At 36.8% G+C, this 26,581-nt stretch overlaps 1 protein-coding gene across 2 annotated transcripts in view; it reads right to left on the bottom strand.

Moving 5' to 3' along the window:
• The window catches only part of LOC107035748, a 65,372-nt gene that overhangs the window by 17,371 nt on the left and 21,420 nt on the right, over positions 1-26,581 (bottom strand). Inside the window, exons 2-3 of one of the 2 annotated variants that reach the window (XM_015253313.2) lie at positions 23,297-23,406; positions 959-3,484 (exon numbers count right to left, since the gene is read on the bottom strand). In XM_015253313.2, the coding sequence (XP_015108799.1) occupies positions 959-3,484; positions 23,297-23,360 (2,590 nt within the window). In that variant the 5' untranslated portion in view covers positions 23,361-23,406. The remainder of the gene's footprint in view (positions 1-958; positions 3,485-23,296; positions 23,407-26,581) is intronic. The other variant, XM_015253314.2, reaches the window with a different exon arrangement.

The following is a 26,581-nucleotide window of genomic DNA, read 5'->3' as shown; positions in this document are numbered from 1 at the left end:
CATAACGCCGTAATTAACGAAGATAATTTAAAAAGACAAAATATGTCCATGTAAGAACCCCAGGGTACTTATTTTAAGAACCCCAGTGTTCTGGATTTAAGGACTTTTCTCACTGAAACTCAGTACACCGACAAAAATGGTTTATTTGAATTGAATAAACTTCATTTGAATTAAATAAACTTTATTTGAATCGAATAAATCCTCTATTGAAATCAAATAAATGATTTATTTGATTGAGATAAAATGTATTTTTTTCAAATTAACCATTTTTCTGCGAGTTTTTTTTTCAGTACTGAACTAGGGGGCTACGCCCCTTGCTCACTGCGCTCACCAACCCATATAGGCGTATATGACCCCCACGCCTCTAATTCTGACCCTTGTGACCCTTAATCTGACCCTCGTGATCCTTATTCTGACGCTCATTATAACCCTCGAGACCTTTATTTTGACGCTTATCACCTCTCATTTCTAAACCTTGGTTTTTGACCCTTCGTTTCTGATCCTTAATTTTGGAGTCTTAATTTCGAGCAGCAAATTTTCACCACCAGAAGACGATTTGGATTTTTATAATATACCTTCATTTCTGACCCTTATTTGACCCTTATTCTGACCCTTGTAACCCTTGTGACGCTTAATATGACCCTTCTGCCCCTTAATCTAACCCTCATGACCCTTCTTTTGACCCTCATTATAACCCTCGTGACCTTTATTTTGACCCATTCTTTTTGACCCTTAATTTCGAGCAGCAAATTCTCATTATCAGACGTCGATTTAGATTTTTACAATATAGAGATATCAGGAATTTTTTCACTGAAATTAAGTAACCAGTGGCTAAATTTCAGTACCATGCCTTCTAAAGCCATGAGTTTCTTGAATTCAGCACCGTGAAAACCGGAAACTTTTTCTCCGCAAACAATTTCAAGTTCAACTCAATTCCTTCCTAAAGAGAAAAACTTACGATCACTCGGTCGAATCCTAGGACCACTAGCGGCCTTCTCCTTCGGCGTCTTATTAACCTGATTCTTCGAGTCCTGTGAATTCTGAATATTCCTCTTCATGCCCCTCTGCCGTCTCCTCCTACTCCCAAAGGGCCTCCACTTGCACTTTTTCTTCCCATTCCCAAACAGTCCAAGCAGCCACGTCTGATCGCCCCCGCACTCCAACATATGCTTGTGAAGTTCGGCGAGACTCCCACACGTCTTCAAACACTTGGTGCAAATCTTCTCACTCAACACCGCATCCTTAGCCTTCATAATCGACACCCCTCTCCCCGGTAACACCAGATGCTTATCGAGCTCCGTTTGATCGCCACTGAACTCCAAGTGCGAGCACCATACATTCGGATGACTGAGAACCTTGTGCTCCTCGAGATCCTTCAGGGTCTGATGCTTCGATGAACAAGCGCCGCAGATGTAGACCCTGGGCCTAGACCACTCACCCGTCAGTTCCGCGTAAACAATCTTGACATCCTTAACAGTCCCCGGAGGGCTATCGTCCCACCGCCTCAGTCTTATAAAATTCCCAAACTCCTTCGTGAATTGTGTCCCCGATACACTATTCTCATCCAAAGCATTCAAATCCTTCTCCGCAATCAAACTCTTCAACCCCGAGATGTCAGCACTGTCCTCTGAATCTTTTATCACATCACTCAATACTTCTGAATTAAAATCATGCTTTATCGCCTCCAAAGTCAATAACTTCTCCTTTAACAACTGTTGCTTCTTTCTCAGTGTCAACTGCGTCGATATATCATATTTACTAAGATCCCCAATGCCAGTCCACGGCTCCTTTCCATCGTACTTCTTTGGAAAATTGTATTTTTCAAATGACACTCTACGTGGATGACAACTACTAACTTTACCCGGCCTCTGTGCATATTCACTGGAATTCTCGGATTCACCGGTGGAATATTCTTTATTATCTACTGGTGTTGCAGCTGTCAAGGAAATGTCAATAGAGCACTGCACCTGTGTTGGCTCATAAAAAATCGTCTGATAACATGTGGCTGATGCCAGCGAGTTAGCACTGGGATGAAGTTTACCGTCCAAATGATGCAGCAAGTTCTCACGAATGTTGCAAGACACGTGATTATAAAATGCACTGTCAAAATCCTGAGAGCCCGCCTCTTTAGCATCATCACGAGGTAGCATGTTTAATTTCAATGGTGTAAACATCTTAATCTGCGAGCGAATAGTCTCACGTTTGCTTGTCTCCTTGTAACTCTCTGATGTATCGCATTCACTCGAAAATGGATGGCCAACACTACTTCTCTCATTGGGATGTGTATCATTGGTATGTGCTACAAGTGCTTCTTTACTTGAGTATCTTGTCGAGCATTGAATACAGCCGTGATATTTGTCCGAATGGCTGACAATCATGTGGTGAAACAGACCATCCAAATTTTCAGTACATTTTTCAGAACAATACTGGCAATTTGTTTTTCTACTATTTCTATCACTTCGTCTACCACCACCGATCTGATGTACTCTCTCTGTGTGCCGTTGACGAAGGGATATAGAGAGAAATTTACGATCACAGTATAGGCACAAATGTCGCACAGTGGACTTTGATGAATGGGGGGTGGTATCGCAGATATCAAGGACTGGGGCGACTTTGTCGAGGGGAAGACTGCATTGGAGACTAGTGTTTGAAGGGGTTGGCTGTTCCTCCATTGTTTGACTTATTTCATTTACAAGGTCTGTTAATAATTCACGGCAGATCGTATGGATTTTTTCGGTTGCATTCTCAGGTGGATACTCGAGGGGGAATTCTAATGGAGATTGGACTTTTGGTTTTGGGTCAATGATCTCAGCCTCCACTCTGTCTTTCTTGGTCACTGCCGCTTCCGTGATTGATGTTGGGTCATCGTCGGATGATGCAAGTGCTAATGTTGACATGCGCTTCTTTCTCTCTTCCTCGTCTTTCATTTCCTCTTTGTGATTATTTTCGTTCTCACTGGATTGGGCAATTGATACACTTGGTATCGCAGGTTCCACAGCACTCGGCTCCGAGGACAAACGATTGGCTTGTTTAACGTCATCGTCGATGATTTTTGATTCTTTGTTAGATCCATTGTAGCAATTATCGTCGGTTTTTCTACTTTCATCGGTTCCCTCGGTTTCAGCGTCCTTGATGACGCCATTTAGTACCGTCATTACGTATTTTTCAAGCGTCTCGAGGTTTCTCTCGACGCTATTTCTATCGTTTGGGGGTACTTTGCGGTAGAGACTGTTTATGACGTTTGACAGGCGACTGCGTTTGTCCCGGGTTGTTTGGACTGAACGGTAATAGGTGACTGCTGGCTCTTGCTTGTCTGGATGATGAGGTTTTCGGTAATTCGAGGGGGACTGGGTGATCAGGTGCTCATCGACGCTGCTCGTCGATGTAACCATTTTTGTAACTGCCGTCAGCGATGAAAAACACGGTGATATGTTCGCCTCCGTGCATGAGACTCGACCGCCCAGGGTGTCCGCTGGCGCCACCTCTGAAAAAATCATTTTTAGGATTTTTTAAACGGTGGAAATTGACATTGGGCAAATGAGCGGGGGCAGTGGAGTGTTACTGAGTTTTACGCTTGAGAGATCAGTTGAGCAGATAAAAAAAGTATTATTCTATTTTAGTCTAGATCCAGAGGTGAAATGGGAAACCAGGATTTCAAGTTTAGTGTTCAACTCGCAGATTATTTTGAAGATGGCTTCGCCAATTTTGTGAGCTGTGAAAAAAGTTTTATATTTTTTCTGTGATTATAATAGATTGAAGAATATATATTGTAAAAATTTGAAAATGAATTACTTTTATTAGGTATTTTAAGATTTTCCTGCAAAAAAAAACTGTGAAATGCTCTCAATTCAGAAGTTTTACAGAAATAGTTCAAGATTTGTGCTAAATTAATTTTCAAATTCTTTAGTTTCAAAGATTTCTGTTAAATAATATCAATGTCAATATCAATGTCAAATATCAATCGGCATGGAATTTTTCGCTCATCCACTTTTACTTTAATCTTTAATCCTCTCCACTACCGAATTGTGATAGTATTGACTGCAATGCAGTGTTGTGAAATTTTCTAAATGAATATCACAATTCGTTCATGTGTTCTAATTGATATCTGACACCAGTAACCTCATTATCTCAAACTCGGTCACTGGTTATTAACCATTATCTCTTTAAGCTCCTTCTCGTGGAAAAGAATACACGAGTTACATTATTTTTGTTCGCCCCCTTTTTTTTTATCATTCCTTCGTTAATTCTCATCTTCCTCGACCGTGCCCTGCTTTTCCGGAAGTCCAGTCACCGAGCAGCAGTGAGTGGAAGGGGCTGAGCGAGAATCGATAAGCGTCCGCTGCCCTACGATATGCCACCTCATCGTTTCCCTCCGAATCCCTCTATTTTCTAATGATAATTGTGCGATTAAAGAGTGAATATCGGATCTTGAATAGGAAATCGATGGAATAATACACGAACTTGCGATCAATCTCGCGGACGTGTGATACACCCAAAGAAAAATGTACTTTTCACCAGTACCGACCGGTACTTGGGGGAAGTTCCCTTGTGTAAAGTTCGAAAAATACTTGCTCCAAGTACTTTTTGTAGCCTTGAGTGAAGTACCACCTCTGCCGATCAAGTAGAAATACTACTGCACTGATAGAATGATTCATTTATTCCAAACGAGATTCGTTAACTATTAACGAATGGTAGAGTTGAATATGACCAAATGAATATTCGTTAATAGTTAACGAATGGTTCACTTGGATGGCGAAAGTCAAGTCAAACAAGGCTCCTCAAATGTACATTCGTTAACTATTAACGAATGAACATTTGGTGGGACCGAAAAGATCCTAACCTCCAACCAAAATCCATTCGTTAACAATAACTAATCCGTTCTATCAGTGTGGGAGGAAGTAGATCCACCATTTTCGGCTAGTACTTTTAGTACTTTTCACAAGTACCAAAGGTACTGGTGAAAAGTAATTTTTGAACTTCTCTCAAGTACTTCTATGACTTCATTTCACTACTTTCAATTGATTACTTCGTTGAGAAAAGCGAATATTATCGATGGATAAAATGAGCTTTCTCGCGCATTTCTGTAAATAGAAGTGTTCAGAAGAAGATATTTTGTAGGAAAAAATCAGTAGATTGTGATTTTTGTGGGTGCTTTCAAAACCGAATTGATTTCCAGTTTTGAGAATCGTAATTCACGTCATTCTGACCGTAATTTACGATTTCAAAAGCGTAATTTACCCGTTTGAGAAAATCGTAAATTACGTTTTTGAAAAAGTGAATTACCGTTTCAAAAACGTATTTTACCTTCCGATTTTTCTGTGCGTTCACTTGTGCTCCAACATTTGGATATTCATTTGTAATCTTGAATGAATTTCTGAAAAAAATTATGAGTACTGGATTTGAATACTATTGCTACTTATATTGAGTTCTGTTGGTACTTTTGAAAAGAACCAGCCAGGTACTCAGCACAAGTACTTTTTTTACTTGTCCCGAGTAACAAGAGTACTTGTGGCAAGTACCGGGGTACTTCTCACCAGTAACCCGTTACTTGATGCATGATACTTGCATCCAGTTCTTTTGTGACTTCGAGGAAGTGCAAAATTTGCCTTTTCCCCAGAAACCCCTTGGTACTGATTAGAAGTACTTTTTCTACTGATAAGAAGTATTTTCTTTTTTTGGGTGTATCTATTGGCATCGAGATTGGACGAAATCGCTGCAGGGCCCACATTGAATTATCAACGAATGCTCGTTTTCTTCCCTATATCAGTCAACGTGTCGGTTACCGCCCCTATGTTGCGAATCGATCGTTACGAGGGTAGAACGCTATGCGCGACGCCCGACACTCACCCACCTTTGCTGGGAGTCAACCGGCACTGCGCCGGCACTCGTGGGCTTTTAATTCTTCATGAGTTGCAGGCATTCGTGTGATTCATTACGAGGGGGATTAATCATCAAGTGGTAAGATTTCTTTATTTTCGGCTGCACGGAGTTTGGTAAAGTTTGGTAAAGATTATTCTACAATGAGAAAAATAAAGTTTTTTGAGAAGTGCGTCGTCACTTGTAGAAAGAAACTCATGTCTCGAAAATTGACAAGAATATCTTACTGTGAGAAAAAAAAACATCCTCTAGAAATTTTGTGCTTGAGCAAAGATGAGGATAATTTGCTTATGACGAGAAAGTGATTTCTCAAACCAAGTCTAGTGGAATCGATTTATTCGATAGGTTTTTTAGTCTCGAATCCAAAATATTTTAATGCAAGACCTACTTGCGCGAAGAGAAAAGTTGGATAACAATTAACTAGAAAATCGTGGCAAATTTTACTGTACGAAAGGTAATCGCGGAGCGAAGTGTAATTCAATGCGAAAATGCTTGTTTGCGGAGGATATTTTACGATTCGATGGGTTAAAAAACAAGTGGATAATGGCATTTTTAAAAATAAATGAGTATAGTTATTGCTGCTAATAAATTAGCAATTTGCTGCCGAATGAGTTCTCTTTTTTTGCTTCCGAATGGAAGCTTTGGGCCCAGTCTATTTTTCGATTCTCTAATTTTGCTTGGAAATGACTTAGAATGTCATGAAACGTCGAGATATGATGTTTTTAGAGAATGTCTGTCTGTACGTCCGTATGTGGGTGCAAAATTCTAGGAATTTATTTATAATTGTTCACAAAAAAGGACTAAAGTGATAGATAAAAAACTGAAATTTTGCCTCATAATCGGTATTGTTTGGGAGCACATCGGGGCGAAATTCCAGTTCAATCGGTCCAGTAGTTTTTGAGACAGCGATTCCGAAAAAATTTTCTTCAAATGAATATCCAATTAACTTTTTTGGCGTCAAAATATGCCTTATGATATGCGAGTTGCCCAGTAATTGACATTTTTCATTTTTATGATAAAATTGATGTGAATACGATAACGCTTGAAAAAATTGAGATCGGAAATTGAAATTTAATAGGATTCTAGCTCTTACTATATTACAGGCTGGGATTTCAGATGGGCGAAATCGAATGATTAGTTTTAAAGATATTCAATTTTTTGTATAAAACTATATTCTTCAATATCTCAACAACTATTCATCCGATTTCAATTTTTTTTTAATTATTCGTCTTGATGTCTCCTATCTAGTTTTTTCAAAATATATATACCCGTTCCTACAAAGTTTACGAGATACTGGCGTTTTTCTATTTTTCTTGACTGAAAGTTGCATTACGTTCCATTACATGAGTGAAGGATGTGGTAAAGTTCTAGAATGTTGAGGACTAGTTAGTATCAGCGAGTTGCACTCCTGTGTAAAATTCCAGATTGATCGATTCAATACTTTTTGAAATAGAGCAGTTGAAGTAAAAAACGTTTTTTAAATAAAATGACATATCGTTGTTTCAAGAAAAAATAAGTTTCTTTCAATTATAAAATAAAATTTCCACGCAATCGGAAGCTTACACTGTTAGAAAATTACTCTTTAAATTTCATATAAAAAATCTTGAAATTTTTAACAACCAATAATTTACATGGAATTTCCATTGATCTTGTTATTCATAAATCAGTCAATTTGCTTGAATATTCAATGAAATTTGATTTCTCAGGTTCATACGATAATGAAAATTACTGAAGATTGGGAAAATTGAGGCAACTTTTTTTCTGAATTTTCAATCTGTTGACAATTCTATTGAATGTATTGCTTAATTTTCACGATAGGTTTGAAACTCCAAAATATCCTTGAAATTTCAATGATCATTCATCATGAAAAACTTAATTTTATTGAATTTTCAAGATGAATCCGAAATTCCATGAACAATTTAGACTGAAATTGAATTCAAGTTCAGAATATCGAGAATTCAACTGCATCTGTTACTGAAATTTCAAAAAATTTTAACAGTGTACTACCAATGGAATTAGAAATAAAAAACGAAAAAGACAAATAACGCATCAAGTAGCGGTCACATCCCTTCTGACAGAAAGGCTCGGCCTCCTGTTTGTTAATTCTTATTTCACTATTATCTTCTTCTATTTTTTCATGTCACAGTACTATCGTCAATTGAAATGTTATCAAAATTTTGCGTATTATTTCGTTCTGTCAGATAATTCTACATTCAGACCCTCTCAAGACTCGAATTCGTGTTTCGTTCAGGTTTACTCAAGCCTCAAGACAAATTGAATTTTGATTGGTGTCAATGAATCGAGCCTATTAAAGTCTATATTCACAAAAAAATCATCTAAATTCAATTGATCTTGTTTAACGAAATTCCGAGAAAAAAAATGAAGATAAAAATTTCCAAAAAAATTAAATTAAAAAAACCCATTCTGTGTTTCAACCTGAGCAAACTCCAAAAAAATTACTCGGTTTTTCCTGTTATAAAAGATCGTACTGATGTTCATGTTATTTTCATTTTTAATACCATATTTTTTCAGCACTTTTATGTATTGGAAAACTTACTGGGAATGTTCGAAGCATGTTTTATTTCATTCGGAGAGTAAAAAGTCTGTGTATTTGGATATACACATATATAGTGCACCCTTGCGATGTTACCACAGTACTTTTTTACTGGAATGTTTCGACCGTATAAACTCATAAAATAGTTTCGAATCCGGGATGATGGGTTCGAGCGACGCTCGCATTGGGTTGTGGTGAACTTACGCAGGTGTTTCGCTTGAATTCAAGAGTTTTATCAATCATTCATAAAAGTTTGAAGTTTAATTGGGGTTTAATTCTGTTTACCCCAGAATTTTCTGGAAACTGAATTGACAAGGCAAGTTAATTTGTAAAGTTGTGACTTTGAATTGAATTTTGATGAAATTGTTCGTGAAATTTATGATTCATGTTGAAAATCCAGGCGAATAAAATGTTTTCGCATTCACCGAATGTAAAAATTTTTCTGACAAATTTGATGTTCAATTTTTTTTGTGTAAGTTAATATAATCCTCTCGTATCCACGCATAAAAATCAATGCAGGAACATGAAAATACCAATTTCCATGTCATTTTCGTGACCTAGAAGCACATGTTTTTCTCCACCTTAAGAATTCTTCGGCTTTTCACGAATAAATCGGAAGATTACACTGAGAGAAAAATATAATTCTTCTGACTATATTCCATCACCATCGAATTATAGTCAAAAAGTCCTCAACAATTTTTCATGGGTTACGGTAACTATGGCCGGAGAAGTAATTACTACAATGGAATGTAGTCATTGCAACTATTTTATAGTTCTCCTCACGATAGATTTGTCGTGGTTACTTTTGAACTTTGGTTAGTTTAACTGCATTTTGATTTGCAAAAATTACGCTTGTGAAGTTACTATAATGTGATGTGCCGCATAGAAAAAAAAATCGTATCGTTCACCAAAATGCCTCAACTATTTTCTTATTGTAAATCGAACTTCAGATTTTTCTCTCAGTGTAGATGAAGAAAAAGGAAAAATCTCCTTTTACAAAATTCAGTCGAAATTATCCGTTTAAGGATGTTTAACCTATCAAGTGGACAACTCAGTTGAAAAGAACAATAAAATTGACTAAATAAATCGTTCATGTTACAAATTCTTTTTCTCATCAAATTAGAAGTCCTATGGCGTACTTTTCCGGTCTCAAAAATAATAGTTAAAGGAAGACTGCGGTGGTCACACTCGAATTTTGATCGGGCAACATCGCACGCTTCGGCTAGTAGTGGGGTTGTAACAGTGAGATGAATGTTTGTGTGTGTTATACGTGTCCATATGCTTCCAGCACTGAATTATCGTCACCGACTTTACCGACCTCGATCAGCTGTTGTGCGGTGTTGTCGCGTTGCTCGACTCCTAATGGCGGTCAAATTTTTCTTAGAGAAATTCGAAAATCAATCGAAGATATCACGCCTATATGGCCCGGTCCCCTACTTGTTCTCGTCGGCGATAGATTCTCCATAGTCTAAAGTAAATGACTTGTGGTTTTTTTCAATATCTTGAGTGTCTAACCCATGCAACATCTCGATCAAAGCTCACACGGTCACGTTTCTTCCCTAAGGGTAATGTTACAAGAAGTGATTTTCAGAAATTAATTTCTCACCAGGATGTCCCGATGGAAGGATTAAGATTATTACCAACGTGTGGCTCAAATATGAACATGGCATATGAGACAAAATCAAAATTATGGTGAATAATGTGGGTTTTTACTAAACATCCTTAAGTAGTAATAAGTACCCCTTCTATGGGTTGAATTGTAGAATTGTTCTCGTGTCCCTAGTTATCAATTTTTGGAAACCCAAAAACTTTAATCACTTCATTACTGTATTGTGCAGTGCCTGAAGTGGTGTGGCCATGAAAATCGATAATCATGGGAAACGACGCCATTCAGAATTCCACACAGACACAAGGGGACCGTTACTTCTTAAGCCAAATTAGGTAGCAGTTTGCTAGCAACTTGATTTGTTAAAGTTGTGACTTTGAATTCGATCCGAACGAGATTGTTTATATCTTTTCACGTTCAACGAATGCAAAAATCTTCATGATAAACTACCTGTTCAATTTTTTTTGCGTAATTTATTTTAATCATCTCCTATCTGCGCATAAAAATCAATTCAGTAACATAGAAACACTCATTTGTATGAAATTTTCATGACCAAAAAGGAGAAAGTGTCCTCTAGAAAATACTCCTTTCTACAAAATCAGTCTACATTATGAATTTAAACCGAATTAGGTAGAAGTTACCGGCAACATGATTTCAGTAGCGAAGCGGTAAAACGGTTCAAGTCGACTTAGCCCTTAATTGAGTTTTCGCGAAATATCTCCGAATCTGAGGGAGGTAACGAAATATTCATAATAACCTTTTTTGTAGAGCGAATTGAGGGCTATAAGAAAGGTTATAACAAAAATTTTGCTATCTACCTTAGATTTCGAGATACCGCTTCGCTACTGATTAGTAAAGTTGCGGCTTCAAATTTGATCTGGATGAAATTATCCATGAAATGTCCGATTCAGGTCGAAAATCCGGGAGAATTAAGTATTTTCACATCCACATGTAAAAATTTTCATGATTTAATTTAATCATCTCCAACCCGTGTCTAACAATCAATTCAGGAACATGAAAACACCCATTTCCATGAAATTTTCATGACCTAGACGCGAATGTTTTTCTTTCTCAGCTCGAGAATTGCTCTACTTTTCATGATTAAACCCGAAGATTGCATAAAGAAATACAATCTAAATTCAGCGGACCATGGACAAAATACTGCTCCACAAGAAGTCGACATTTTTACAAAATTCAGTCTAAATTATTCGGTTTAACTGAATCATGTTCAGAACCATAAAAAGCATGGTTGACCTAACGGAATAACTCCCTGATTACATTATTTTAACGTAGTTTGTTCCACGTAAACTTGCAACTGGCCATCGCCCGAAGGCCTTCCCGCCATCAATTTACATATTACAGAAGCTACACTGTAATTCTTAGTATGAGAATACGCAATAAAAGTCAATGTGTGATCGGATGGTGCAAGTATTGTGATTAAAAACATTTCGACATCTGAATAATACAAGAAAAAAAAGTGGGAATGACATGTATTATAAATAAACCATGCGAATGGCAGTGGGAGACTAATAAGATCACTGGCCACAAGACGAGATTGTTCATTCATTCAAAAACAGCTGTGAGAGAAAATTATGAATTTTTAATTGAAGACTCATGACGGAAAAGTTATTCTTCAATAGTTGAAAAAGCGGAAAATAAAAATTAAAAAGTGCACTGCAAAAACTCATGTCTGAAATTCAAACACTTTTGTAGACGCTTTTCAAACCCGTGTTCGGAAAAAAAATATTAAAAAGAGAAAAAAAGTCGCCATTTTCCTGAAACTTCGCATTTGGGTGGAGCTTTCATGGAGGAACATGAAAAAAAATAATCCAGGTCGCACTGGAGAATTGTCTAGAAGGGAAAATTAAAAAACTCATGAAAAATAGGAATTCTGCGTGCGCAACTTGGAATAGCGGCAACGTCGAGGTTAGAAATCGTGGAGGGGTAAGCGCGGCAAATACGAATGGAGTTGTGATGATACATTTCGCTACGGGAAGGAACATACACGGAGAAAAAAATACATCGTAATTTTGTGAGAATCCTTCCAAAAATTAGTGTGCTGTTCACAAACGCTGGGACATAACAGGGAGTCATCGGAGAATTCGCATGTGGCACACTAATTTTTACAGGAATCCCCCGAAAAAGTGGCCGGAGTCCCACCAAAAATTAGGGTGCCACTTACGAATTTATCGAAGACCCCATGTTATGTCCCGGCGTTGGGAACGATTCCTGAGGAAATTTGGGTTCCCCATAGGCAGATGGACAGCTCAGAAGTGCGTTTTTCCAGTTCCTACACCCTATACCAGATAAATTGAATTAATTTTTTTTGGCGATTTCGTTTTTCGCGATTATCTCGGAAACTATAAGAGATAGAGCCTTAAAACCTATTCCATTCGATTCCTTAGGAAATTTGGGTTCCCCGTAGGCAGATGGACGGTTCACAATTGCGTTTTTCCACTTCCTACACCCTATACCAGATAAATTAAATTAATTTTTTTTGGCGATTTCGTTTTTCGCGATTATCTCGGAAACTATAAGAGATAGAGCCTTAAAACCTATATTCCATTCGATTCCTGAGGACATTTGGGTTCCCCACAGGCAGATGGACGGCTCAGAATTGAGTTTTTCCACTTCCTACACCCTATACAAGATAAATTAAATTAATTTTTTTTGGCACTTTCGTTTTTCGCGATTATCTCGGAAACTATAAGAGATAGAGCCTTAAAACCTATTCCATTCGATTCCTGAGGACATTTGGGTTCCCCACAGGCAGATGGACGGCTCAGAATTGCGTTTTTCCACTTCCTACACCCTATACAAGATAAATTAAATTAATTTTTTTTGGCACTTTCGTTTTTCGCGATTATCTCGGAAACTATGAGAGATAGAGCCTTAAAACCCCTTTTGGGTTCCCTATAGAGAGATGTACGGCTCTGAATTACGTTTTTCCACGACCTACACCCTATACAAGATAAATTAAATTATTTTTTTTTGGCGATTTCGTTTTTCGCGATTATCTCGGAAACTATAAGAGATACAGTCTTAAAACCTATTCCATTCGATTCCTGAGGAAATTTGGGTTCCCTATAGGCAGATGGACGGCTCAGAATTGCGTTTTTCCGTCTCCTAGGCCCTATACAAGATGAATTAAATTTTTTTTTTTTTTTGCGATTTCGTTTTTCGCGATTATCTCGGAAACTATAAGAGATACAGTCTTAAAACCTATTCCATTCGATTCCTAAGGACATTTGGGTTCCCCACAGGCAGATGGACGGCTCAGAATTGAGTTTTTCCACTTCCTACATCCTATACCAGATAAATTAAATTATTTTTCTTTGGCGATTTCGTTTTTCGCGAATATCTCGGAAACTATGAGAGATAGGGCCTTAAAACCTATTCCATTCGATTCCTGAGGAAATTTGGGTTCCCCATAGGCAGATGGACGGCTCAGAATCACGGTTTTCCACGTCCTACACCCTATACAAGATAAATTAAATTATTTTTTTTTTGCGATTTCGTTTTTCGCGATTATCTCGGAAACTATAAGAGATAGAGCCTTAAAACCTATTCCATTCGATTCCTGAGAAAATTTGGGTTCCGTATAGACAGATGGACGGCTCAGAATTGCGTTTTTCCACTTCCTACACCCTATACCAGAGAAATTAAATTAAATTTTGTTGGCGATTTCGTTTTTCGCGATTATCTCGGAAACTATAAGAGATAGAGCCTTAAAACCTATTCCATTCGATTCCTGAGAAAATTTGGGTTCCGTATAGACAGATGGACGGCTCAGAATTGCGTTTTTCCACTTCCTACACCCTATACCAGAGAAATTAAATTAAATTTTGTTGGCGATTTCGTTTTTCGCGATTATCTCGGAAACTATAAGAGATAGAGCCTTAAAACCTATTCCATTCGATTCCTGAGAAAATTTGGGTTCCGTATAGACAGATGGACGGCTCAGAATTGCGTTTTTCCACTTCCTACACCCTATACCAGAGAAATTAAATTAAATTTTGTTGGCGATTTCGTTTTTCGCGATTATCTCGGAAACTATAAGAGATAGAGCCTTAAAACCTATTCCATTCGATTCCTGAGAAAATTTGGGTTCCGTATAGACAGATGGACGGCTCAGAATTGCGTTTTTCCACTTCCTACACCCTATACCAGAGAAATTAAATTAAATTTTGTTGGCGATTTCGTTTTTCGCGATTATCTCGGAAACTATAAGAGATAGAGCCTTAAAACCTATTCCATTCGATTCCTGAGAAAATTTGGGTTCCGTATAGACAGATGGACGGCTCAGAATTGCGTTTTTCCACTTCCTACACCCTATACCAGAGAAATTAAATTAAATTTTGTTGGCGATTTCGTTTTTCGCGATTATCTCGGAAACTATAAGAGATAGAGCCTTAAAACCTATTCCATTCGATTCCTGAGAAAATTTGGGTTCCGTATAGACAGATGGACGGCTCAGAATTGCGTTTTTCCACTTCCTACACCCTATACCAGAGAAATTAAATTAAATTTTGTTGGCGATTTCGTTTTTCGCGATTATCTCGGAAACTATAAGAGATAGAGCCTTAAAACCTATTCCATTCGATTCCTGAGAAAATTTGGGTTCCGTATAGACAGATGGACGGCTCAGAATTGCGTTTTTCCACTTCCTACACCCTATACCAGAGAAATTAAATTAAATTTTGTTGGCGATTTCGTTTTTCGCGATTATCTCGGAAACTATAAGAGATAGAGCCTTAAAACCTATTCCATTCGATTCCTGAGAAAATTTGGGTTCCGTATAGACAGATGGACGGCTCAGAATTGCGTTTTTCCACTTCCTACACCCTATACCAGAGAAATTAAATTAAATTTTGTTGGCGATTTCGTTTTTCGCGATTATCTCGGAAACTATAAGAGATAGAGCCTTAAAACCTATTCCATTCGATTCCTGAGAAAATTTGGGTTCCGTATAGACAGATGGACGGCTCAGAATTGCGTTTTTCCACTTCCTACACCCTATACCAGAGAAATTAAATTAAATTTTGTTGGCGATTTCGTTTTTCGCGATTATCTCGGAAACTATAAGAGATAGAGCCTTAAAACCTATTCCATTCGATTCCTGAGAAAATTTGGGTTCCGTATAGACAGATGGACGGCTCAGAATTGCGTTTTTCCACTTCCTACACCCTATACCAGAGAAATTAAATTAAATTTTGTTGGCGATTTCGTTTTTCGCGATTATCTCGGAAACTATAAGAGATAGAGCCTTAAAACCTATTCCATTCGATTCCTGAGAAAATTTGGGTTCCGTATAGACAGATGGACGGCTCAGAATTGCGTTTTTCCACTTCCTACACCCTATACCAGAGAAATTAAATTAAATTTTGTTGGCGATTTCGTTTTTCGCGATTATCTCGGAAACTATAAGAGATAGAGCCTTAAAACCTATTCCATTCGATTCCTGAGAAAATTTGGGTTCCGTATAGACAGATGGACGGCTCAGAATTGCGTTTTTCCACTTCCTACACCCTATACCAGAGAAATTAAATTAAATTTTGTTGGCGATTTCGTTTTTCGCGATTATCTCGGAAACTATAAGAGATAGAGCCTTAAAACCTATTCCATTCGATTCCTGAGAAAATTTGGGTTCCGTATAGACAGATGGACGGCTCAGAATTGCGTTTTTCCACTTCCTACACCCTATACCAGAGAAATTAAATTAAATTTTGTTGGCGATTTCGTTTTTCGCGATTATCTCGGAAACTATAAGAGATAGAGCCTTAAAACCTATTCCATTCGATTCCTGAGAAAATTTGGGTTCCGTATAGACAGATGGACGGCTCAGAATTGCGTTTTTCCACTTCCTACACCCTATACCAGAGAAATTAAATTAAATTTTGTTGGCGATTTCGTTTTTCGCGATTATCTCGGAAACTATAAGAGATAGAGCCTTAAAACCTATTCCATTCGATTCCTGAGGAAATTTGGGTTCCCTGTAGGCAGATGGACGGCTCAGAATTGCATTTGTCCACTTCCTACACCCTATACCAGATAAATTAAATTAAATTTTGTTGGCGATTTCGTTTTTCGCGATTATCTCGGAAACTATGAGAGATAGAGCCTTAAAACCTATTCCATTCGATTCCTGAGGAAATTTGGGTTCCCTATAGGCAGATGGACGGCTCAGAATTGCGTTTTTCCACTTCCTACACCCTATACCAGATAAATTAAATTAATTTTTTTTGGCGATTTCGTTTTTCGCGATTATCTCGGAAAAATTCAGAAAAACGTTTGTATCATTTTTCTGAATAATCTACGACTGTTTTTGAAGCTCTCAATGGTTTGTACTTGGTCTCATTATCATGTACAGTAAATTGTTCCGTTTGTACTGCGATGGGAGTGGAAGTATGGAAGATGAGACGTACCCACATCAAAACTTCACGAACTACATATGGTATCCATTACGATGATTTTACGGTTGATAAAAATGGAATCAGGTGATTTGATTAGAATAATAATAATAATAATAATAATAATAATAATGAATAATTTTCGTTGGTACAAACGAGTACTAACGATTTAGAAGCTATCTGTATGTTTTCCTGACGTCCTTCATACATTTAAGATTTCAGAAGTGGGTAAAATATTGAAGGGGTTGATAAATGAAATGGAAAAATATAGTACATATAAGTACTATCCATGCTAAATCCTTACTCATGAAAATTTTTTCCGTACCTTCATTTCCGACGCTGCACGATTTTTTCCGCACCCCTTACGTCTAGGGATGCGGGATACAAACGAAAATGAATGTGGTACGTTCAGGTACTCACTGAGTACAATCGATACTATAAGAAAAAAAATCGATTTATCAAACTTCGACTCCAAGTTCACACAGCTAAAAAAATCGTAGATTAAACGAGAAGAAAAATGAGAGGATTGATGCCTGCGGATTGGCGTCGTAGTTTTTTCCTAAGGCTGCCTCAATGGCTTCCCGGTGTGGACACGCAAAAAAAACCTTCACCAACTTATTATGAATAACGATATGCCTGCAAGAGAATATTCTAACGAGATTGTGTGTAATTTAACTTCAAACCGTAATACCGGTACATCTTCCCCCCAGCATCCATTACATCTCTAGTCCGTGTCTTTGTTTTTCCCTTACATAAAAAAATGTTGAAAAAGAATTACCACAAAGTTGGCAAATTTCACCTCCACACAGAGAAAAAAAGCATACGAAAAATGAGTGTGCGATCTAGGTAATCAGAGAGCAAAATTGTGTTTCAAGAATTTTTATTCATAATCAGGGGAAAAATGTATTCTTTGCCTCACATTTTGCCCATTAAAACGTAATTATTCGCAAACAAAGAGTAAAATTTCTGAGTTTTGTGATGAAAGAGAAGCACAAGAGAAGCATTCACTAAGTAATTTCTCCTCTTTTATTCCGAAAATTTCAACGCATTGTAAGTGTAACTTCTAGTAAAATAATTCCACGAAAATTAGGAGAAAACAAAATTAATATCGCGGTATTTTTAGTTAATTTTTATTTCAGGAAGAGTAGTGAAACAATCATAATGATTTTACAAAAGAGTAGCGAAAGAAGCGCGGTGCTAATAGTACTCTACCGACTCTGCACATTTTCGACAAATTGGCCTATTACAGATAATGAAGTTCCTCCATTGGTTCACCCTTTGATGTTTTGCATCAACGCCTTGTCTACAGAAATTGTAATTCTCATGTTCTAATCGGAATAATGTGCATATTGAATTCTACTAAATTGAAATGTACAATTCAAACCTGCAAATGTTTAATTTGTTGCGCGCAAGTCAACAGCTGCAATTTGGGGCATGTGGAATTCAAGAAAAACAGAATTCACCACTGCGGACCCGAGTTCCAGGGATTTTGTGATTTTCTTGAATTGCACATACTTGAATTATCCATGTTGCACTGCACACAGCAAATTAAAGTAGTACGCGGAGAAAAAAATTGGAGAAAAATTAACCAGTCAAGTAATAATTAAACTGAAATTAAGAATTTCCACGGATTTCTCCATGAAATTATGAATTTTCAATGATGAAATTCCTTGACATTTCAGTGGCAATTGAATTCGTTATCACCAAAAAAAAAAATTGCTTTTCAGCAGTACAAACCGGTACTTGGGGAAAGTTCACTTTTGAAAAGTTCTAAAAATACTCGTTCCAAGTACATTTTGTGTCCTTGAGTGAAGTACCACATCTGCCAATCGAGTAGAAATGGTACTGGGAGGAAGTAGTATCACTACTTACTGCCAGTACTTTTAGTACTTTTCACTAGTACCTTTGGTACTAGTGAAAAGTAATTTTTCCACTTCTCTCAAGTACTTTTAGGACTTAATTTCAGTACTTCCAATTGATTACTAGAACAATGAATGATTGTTGTTTTATCAACATTTAAAAGACTTCGAAAAATTATTTTCAATTTCTTCTCAACTTTATTACTCACAAAAAGGGAATTAGTTGGATTTTTGAATTTTTTACGAAATTCGGTTTTTAGAAGAGGTAGAAAAACCTTTTTGAGTTCTTATACTCAACTTATATTGAGTTTATTTGGTACTTTTGAAAAGAACCAGCTAGGTACGCAGTACAAGTAATTTTTTTACTTGTCCCAAGTAACAGAATACTTGTGACAAGTACTGAGGTACTTCTCACCAGTACACAGGTACTTGACGCATGATACTTGCATCAAGTTGTTTTGTAACTTCGAGGAAGTACAAAAATGAGCCTTTTTCTACTGATCAAAAGTAATTTCTTTTTGGGTGTCGAAATTTCCCACATGTGTACCGGAAATGTTAACCCTAGTTTGGTCATNCTTTTTGAGTTCTTAATTTTAGTAAGTAATTTTTTTACTTGTCCCAAGTAACAGAATACTTGTGACAAGTACTGAGGTACTTCTCACCAGTACACAGGTACTTGACGCATGATACTTGCATCAAGTTGTTTTGTAACTTCGAGGAAGTACAAAAATGAGCCTTTTTCTACTGATCAAAAGTAATTTCTTTTTGGGTGTCGAAATTTCCCACATGTGTACCGGAAATGTTAACCCTAGTTTGGTCATCTGACGGGAAAATGCGACTTTAGTCATCTTCGCGGGAGAGTGCCGCCGTGTTATTTAGACTCCAGCGTTGCCGAATCCACTCTACACTTCCCGGGCGCGTTTCGCGAGTTCCCAGCAACGTCGCGCAACAGGCAATTTCATTTGACACGGGAAAAATTGTTCACCTGTTGGAAATAATTTCTTTTCTCTCAGAATTAAGGATACAATATTGAAGAAAAAATACTAGAATTTTCCAGCTACTTCAATTGACGATTTCAATTTTTCTAAAAATTTTCCGGTCAACCAGTCGATGGCTAGGTGAATAAAACGACGTGTTGCGGCAATGCCCTCGCATGGTTACCACACTGATAGAACGGATTAGTTATTGTTAGCGAATGGATTTTGGTTGGAGGTTAGGGTCTATTCGGTCCCACCAAATGTTCATTCGTTAATAGTTAACGAATGTATATTTGAGGAGCCTTGTTTGACTTGACTTTCGCCATTCAAGTGAACCATTCGTTAACTATTAACGAATATTCATTTGGTCATATTCAACTCTACCATCAGCTAATAGTTAATCTCGTTTGGAATAAAGGAATCATTCTATCAGTGCAGTCTAGGGGTAAACAAAAATTGTTCACAGTGCATCTTCGTTTTTCTCTCAGTGTAGAAATCGATTCTGCTCCACAATTACTCGACATGTTTGGTAATTACTCTCCAACTTTTTTTCTCCGTATAACGAACCCTGATAACGACAAAATCCTCTCATCGGTTCCCCCTAAAACGATTCTCTCAAGCTACATAAACATTGAGCCGGACACCTTTTTTATATTTAATCCCACGGATTTGTTGTATGGGAAAGGAAAATAATAGCGTTCGAAATGCTCCAGGAGCATGCACTGGTGTGCGTATGTGACGTGTATCGACCAAACCGCCCATGAGATACAGAGATGGCGGAGGGGTCTACTAGAGGGGGAAAAAGGGAGGAAGTATAGCCCCCACAGGGAAAGAGAGGCAGAATGAGTAACGAGAAAGCCCAGTGTCGCATGGTAACACGAAAATTAGCAACAGAAATGTGTAAATAACTAGTGTAATAGGGATATCAGCGATGAATACGAAATAAAATCCCATTCATTTGGGGCAAATGACTCGACTGAAGATTGTATTAAACACGATTGTACTTGTGGGGCTCATTGAGATAAAATTTATTGAATGCATTAAAGTTACGCGTGTGAACGGAAAACATCAATAGTATTGTTCGTGCTTTAACACACTGTTAAAATTATCGTCTGAATTTTCCGTGCCAAATCCTAGATATTATTATCGTGTTCAATTACCACTGAAATTGATATCAAATATTCGATTGATTTTCTGTTCGAATGATCTGAAAATCAATATAATACTTGATTGTTCAATTCAATTATTTTGCGAAAAATTCAGAAAAATCAGAAAAATTCAGGGAAAAATGGACATTTATGTCATTTTGTTGCTGAATATTCAGGTTCCACTGAAAATTCAATCAAGTTGCGAAATTTCTAAGCAAATTGCTAATTTATTAGCAACAGTAATTATACTCGTTTATTAAAAAATGCAATTATCCACTTGTTTTTACTGCATTAATTCACAAATGCAGGGTCTCTCGCTTGACTGGTTTTCCAGTAATCATTGGAATTCAATTATGAAAAGAATGCCAATAAAAAATGTTCGTACTGCATCAATACTATTAAAAAAAGGACTTCCAACTTCGACATTTCATTCATTTTGCAATGGTGTTTCATAATTTTTTCAGTGTTTCTTGCTGGATAAATAATAACACAGTTGATCAAATTGTTATTAACTATTCCAAACATTTCAAGTAAAATAATTAGACTTTGATTAAAGCTATGACTACAGGGATGCAAAATTTCATTGATTGGTTTTTTTTATTGGATTAATTCATAGATGAATAGTCTTTCGCTGGGTTGGTTTGCCAGTGATCATTATAATTCAATTATTACCAGAATGCCAAGTGAAAATGTTCGTACTGAATCAATACTATTGAAAAGTCCGGTGGCTTGGCGCAGTGGGTAAGTTCGTTGCCTCACGTGCGAAAGGTTTCGAGTTCAAAACCCGGCCGGGTAGAATGGTGAGATCTAATCATTTAAAGTCTTGATCATCATCGCAGCATACCCTAATCGGTGCGAAGCGATGTTAAATAAATCGAAGCGATGTTAAATAACGATAAAAAAAAATACTATTGAAAAAACAACACTTCATACTTCCACGTTTCATTCGATATTTGGGAATTCTATTCAATAAGTTTTTCAAATGTTTTTTGTGGGAGAAATGATGGCAAAATTTTTCAAATTGCTATTTCACCTATTCCAAATATTTAATATACAGCGATTTATTTTTATTACTAGCGAACGGGCGCTTCGCCCTCCAGTTAGAAAATTTCAATGGAAATTTTTAACAGTGTACACTGACAGAAAAAATTACTTCTATCAAGAGAATGTGATTTCAACCAACTATCATTTGGTTGTTAATTTTCAAATAAACATGATTTCATAGTGAATACCAATTATCTCTTCTTAAGTTACATTTGATTGGGGGAAACTGAACTTCTCTAGAATTGGAGTTCCTTTCATTTGTCGCAACAACGAGAAAAAAAATGAGAGTATTTGATTTCTTTCCAACCAAAAGTTTGCCAACTCCAGAAATTCATTGATTTACTCAAAAATGAAAATTATTCTCACGACTAAATGCGTTGTTATCTCAATCAACACGATCATACGGTGTTCCAAGTAAATTATAATTCAAGTGAACATTTCATATATCGAAAAGGCTTTGAGATTAAAACAATCGCATTAGTTTACAATAACAGAATCACAGATTACGGCAATTTAACACAAACTTGGATAGCGCAAATTTCGTTCAATGTCATGTACGGAAAGCTCAATTTAAGGTGTTTCGTGTGTAGATCACCGGGGGGTGAAACGGAAGGGGAGTCTTGTTGTTCCCGAGCCCTGATTCAATCGCTGAGCACGAAATTTTCCAATTTTCAAGTAACTATTTAAGTGTGCATTTGAACATTTTTTGAACACTGATTTTATTTATCAGATTGATGGATTATTTTCTCATCATCTACGGGTGACAAATAATTTTTATTGGATGTTTTTCTAATTATTGAAATAATATTAAAATGCGTCTCGAGTTGGTAAACCTGCCAAGTGTTTCCTCTCTCTCAGTTCCATGGTCCAACCCATATCTTTCCCATGATGCTCACTGACATTTGAATCACGCGCCTGCGCGTGAGGGTGTAATTGCCCCGAAACTCATAATTTTCCGAATCATTTGTTCAAATAACTTTCTTATGAAATCTGAAAAAAATCTGAAACACATACGTGTTCTCAAGAAAGATTTGATTTATCACCCACTAGTTTTTCCTCAATAGTTCATTATTTTTTTGGGTGCCATGGAAATTCCCCTAATTGAGAGTGGGGTAACCTCGGAGGTTATAGCCGGAGGGGTTACAAAACCATCCAAATTTCATTATTTTTCTTCTTGAAACTGAGATCTGAAGAAAATGTGCAAGAATTCTCAATGATGCAGCATACTTAGAAATTTCTCCCATGAATTCTCCAATTTGTTTTCATTATTTTGACTTCCCAGGGAACAATTTTTACGGATGCCATCTAAAAGTCCCCAGCAAGACCGGTAAATATCCGAAAATTTACCTGTAAATTGTTAGCTGGATTTCCAACCGAAACACCTTAAAGATGGGCTTCATTCGAGAAAACAACATTGAATTCATTCCTCAATGTAATCATCTCCTAGGCACGAATTTTTGATCAATTCATAAAAGTAGAAAATTTCTCGACTGGAGATTATATTAGGTTTAAAAAAATAGAACTGACGCCAAGAACTGTTTTATTTGGTTCAAGTAAATGTAGCTCAAGAAGAAATAATTGATATTCACCGTAAGATCTTATTTATTTGAAATGGGTTCAAGTAGATAATACTTTTTCCAAAAGAGAAACATCTCAGCAAAAATTATTTTTTCTATCCGTGTATGAATATGATAATAAGTGTCCGACAACTTGATTAATATCAGTTTTTCATGTCCATTCTGTTTGTTCTAAGGCTTGAGTCATTACGTTCTTTTGTATTTGTGCATTTTGGTTTGGGGTCGAGGGGAGAACTAAACTCACCTCTCCTGGGCACAGGCGGAGCCCTCTTTGGGGTGTCATCCGCCAACGGCGTTCTTCCCCTCATGATGTCCTAGGTCTGTGCATTTATGCGATGCTCATCGCTTTTCTCTCTGACGAAAAGAGCAGAAATTCCCCAGTTTAATAATGGTTAAATTCATTCGTGCAGAGAAACTATTTATTATGAAATAATTCGGAGTGGAATGAGTTGAATAATTTGGCAGTGAAGGGATTAAACGAGATGAGTCAGCGTGTGGACCATGAATTTTCGGGAGGTAGGTTTTAGTGGTAGGCATTTTTTTCGTGAGCAGTTTTTTTTGCTGTACAAAACAGGTGTTTACAAGAACGAATTCAATGGTAAGACAATTATCCAAAACGAAATTGATTTTGTAATCATATCATATCTCAGAAAAACTGCAGGAATTCGAGGAAAAAATTGTAACTCTCACGAAGAAAATGTTCTCACGATGAGAACATGAAAATAAGTCTAGTGAAAATTGGAATTGTTCAAGCAAAAATTTCTAAAAATATTTTCATTTTCACTAGATTTATTGCAATTGCTAAAATTCAGGGGTACTAAATCAATTTTAATGTTAAATCACATTTTTTAAAATGGGTTGGAATTAAAAATGTTACTATTTTTTCTACTGCTAAGATATTCTTCAAAAATTATATTTTTAGAAAAAATTTCATAAAAACGTCACCTTTTTTAGTAAATTTATTGAAGGATTAATTTTCAAATTGTAATTGAAAATGCAATATTTTAAGGAAAAATTGCATTGTAATGATTCAAATTCAGGGAAATTGCTGGGATCTTACTGTTCGTGAGAAATATTAAGATTTTTTTGAAAACATTTTTGTAGTTCTCTTTTCTTTGCAACGAATGTTTTCCTGAAAATCTATCTATCTCCTTTAGATTCGACGATATTTGCCAAAAACTTGCTGACAATAAGTCAATTTCACCTAAAAATTATTGTTTGAAAAATATTGTGGGATAAAAAATTTTTATATTTTTCTCTATTCATATGACATTTTTGAAAATAATTTCAGTAGTCTAGTAAAAAATCCAATATTCTAGAGGAAATCTCTCAAAAATATTGTAAATTTTCAAGATCTTTCTCTTCAGTAAATATATCAATACGTCTATCGCTCTTTTCTTTCAACAAAAATTATTGACTTGAAAATGTATCCATCTCCTTCGGACTTAAAAACTTACAGACAATAAATGAATTCCACCTAAAAATCACGTTTCCGAAAATATCTTCAGAATTGCCAAGACATTCCCCAAGAACTAATTTCAAACACCCAGAGAACTCCTCTATCTAAATTAAACAAACTTCACTCAAATCAAATAAATAAATCTAAAAAATAACCCAATATTGTTTCAATATTGCAAACGAAGCCTTCATCAGGAATAATGCTTTCAAAGGCTACGAGAACCTATTCATTAACATGAAACAATTCTTCATTTATAATTAATGAATCATTTATTTCATATAATTGACACATTTTCATTGAGATAAATAATCAACTTCTCTAATTTCCAATGAAAAATTTATCGACACGACTAGCATCATCACCTCGACTCCCACTTCACTACCAAATTCCATAAACTCTGTACATGTCTACGTCAATGCAGTGTGGGGTAACTCCATAAACAATGTCAACAAGCCATTCTCCAATGAAACTAAAATATTATCATCTGGTCTATGAAAAGGGACAGTGCGAGGGACAGAGGGGGTACAAGATAACTATAACTATCATTACAAGAGTGAGAGGATATGTGGGATGGGGGCATAAAAAAAAGCCAGGCGAGTGCAACGGGGCACGCATTGGCGTTGGCCCAAACCAGGCTCATGGCTCCTCCAGGTATACAAGACCAAAGGTATGCCAGAGACTCGCCCGGTTTGAGATTCAGTTACACTTCCTACCTCCAAAATAATCCCACTACCACTTTATTCATCAAACTGGTCTACTACTGAAAATAGTCAACCGGCAGAGGAGGAGATAACAGAGTTTTTTAAAGGCAATTATCATTTTCCAAGTTTAGATGACGACCTTGCAGTGGGTGAATACCTCACACGGAAAGAATATAAAATTATTTTTTAGTGTGGGAACATAGTAATTCTTAAGGTATGTCAGAAGGCAGTCGGAACCAAAAGTTAGTCCCTACATCCAAAGAAAAATGTACTTCTCAGCTGTATCGACCAGTACCTTGGGGAAGTTCACTTGTGAAAAGTTCGAAAAATACTTGCCCCAAGTACTTTTTGTAGCCTTGAGTGAAGTACCACCTCTACCGATCAAGTAGAAATAGTACTGGGAGGAAGTAGCTTCACCACTTTCGGCCAGTACTTTTAGTACTTGTCACAAGTACCAAAGATACTGGTGAAAAGTAATTTTTGAACTTCTCTCAAGTACTTTTATGACTTAATTTCAGTACTTTCAATTGATTACTTCATTGAGAAAAGCGAATATTATCGACGGATAAAATGAGCTTTCTTGCGCATTTTTGTCAATAGAAGTATTTAGGAGAAGATATTTTGTAGGAAAAAATCAGTAGATTGTGATTTTTGTGGGTGCTTTTCGAACCGAATTGATTTCCAATTTTGAGAATCGTAATTCACGTTCTTGAAATCGTAATTCACGTTATTCTGACCGTAATTTACGATCTCAAAAGCGTAATTTACCCGTTTGAGAAAATCGTAAATTACGTTTTTGAAAACGTGAATTGCCATTTCAAAAACGTATTTTACCTTCAGATTTTTCTGTGTGGTTTCTTGTGCTCCAACGGTTGGATATTCATTTGTAATCTTGAATGAATTTCTGGAAAAAATTATGAGTACAGTGAGACCTCCGTAACTGCTCACCTCCGTAAGTGCACGCTGTCCCACCACACGAGGGGAAGTGGTCCCCCACCATTACAATTCCCCTTTATGCCTGTTCTCTCTCTCTCTCTCTCTACCTCTTCAGCTCTCTATCTACAATGCGCGAGGACTGTGCGCAATAGTATTCTGTTTATCCGGTACTTCGCCGTGTGCAATTATCCGTGAATCGCATCTCTTTCTAACTCAGCGCTCTCGCTCTTTCGCTGGCGAAGAAGGGTCCTTTCATAAATGCAAATTCCGAGAACCCAAACCCCGGGAGGCGTGCAGTTATGGAGATTCCACTGTACTGGATTTGAGTTTTGAACTCGGGTTTTCACTTGAAGGCCCGAGTTTGTAGCAGCGATGTCAGACAAGATATGAATGTTTTTTTGGGCTCAAATGAAAGAGCGGGTCGAGAAATGAC

The sequence above is a fragment of the Diachasma alloeum genome, unplaced genomic scaffold (assembly GCF_001412515.2).
Source record: "Diachasma alloeum isolate Michigan unplaced genomic scaffold, Dall2.0 Dall_scaffold_00200, whole genome shotgun sequence".
Taxonomy (NCBI): domain Eukaryota; kingdom Metazoa; phylum Arthropoda; class Insecta; order Hymenoptera; family Braconidae; genus Diachasma; species Diachasma alloeum.
Note: the sequence above shows the minus strand (reverse complement) of the source record. Positions and strands in the feature narration are given on the sequence as shown.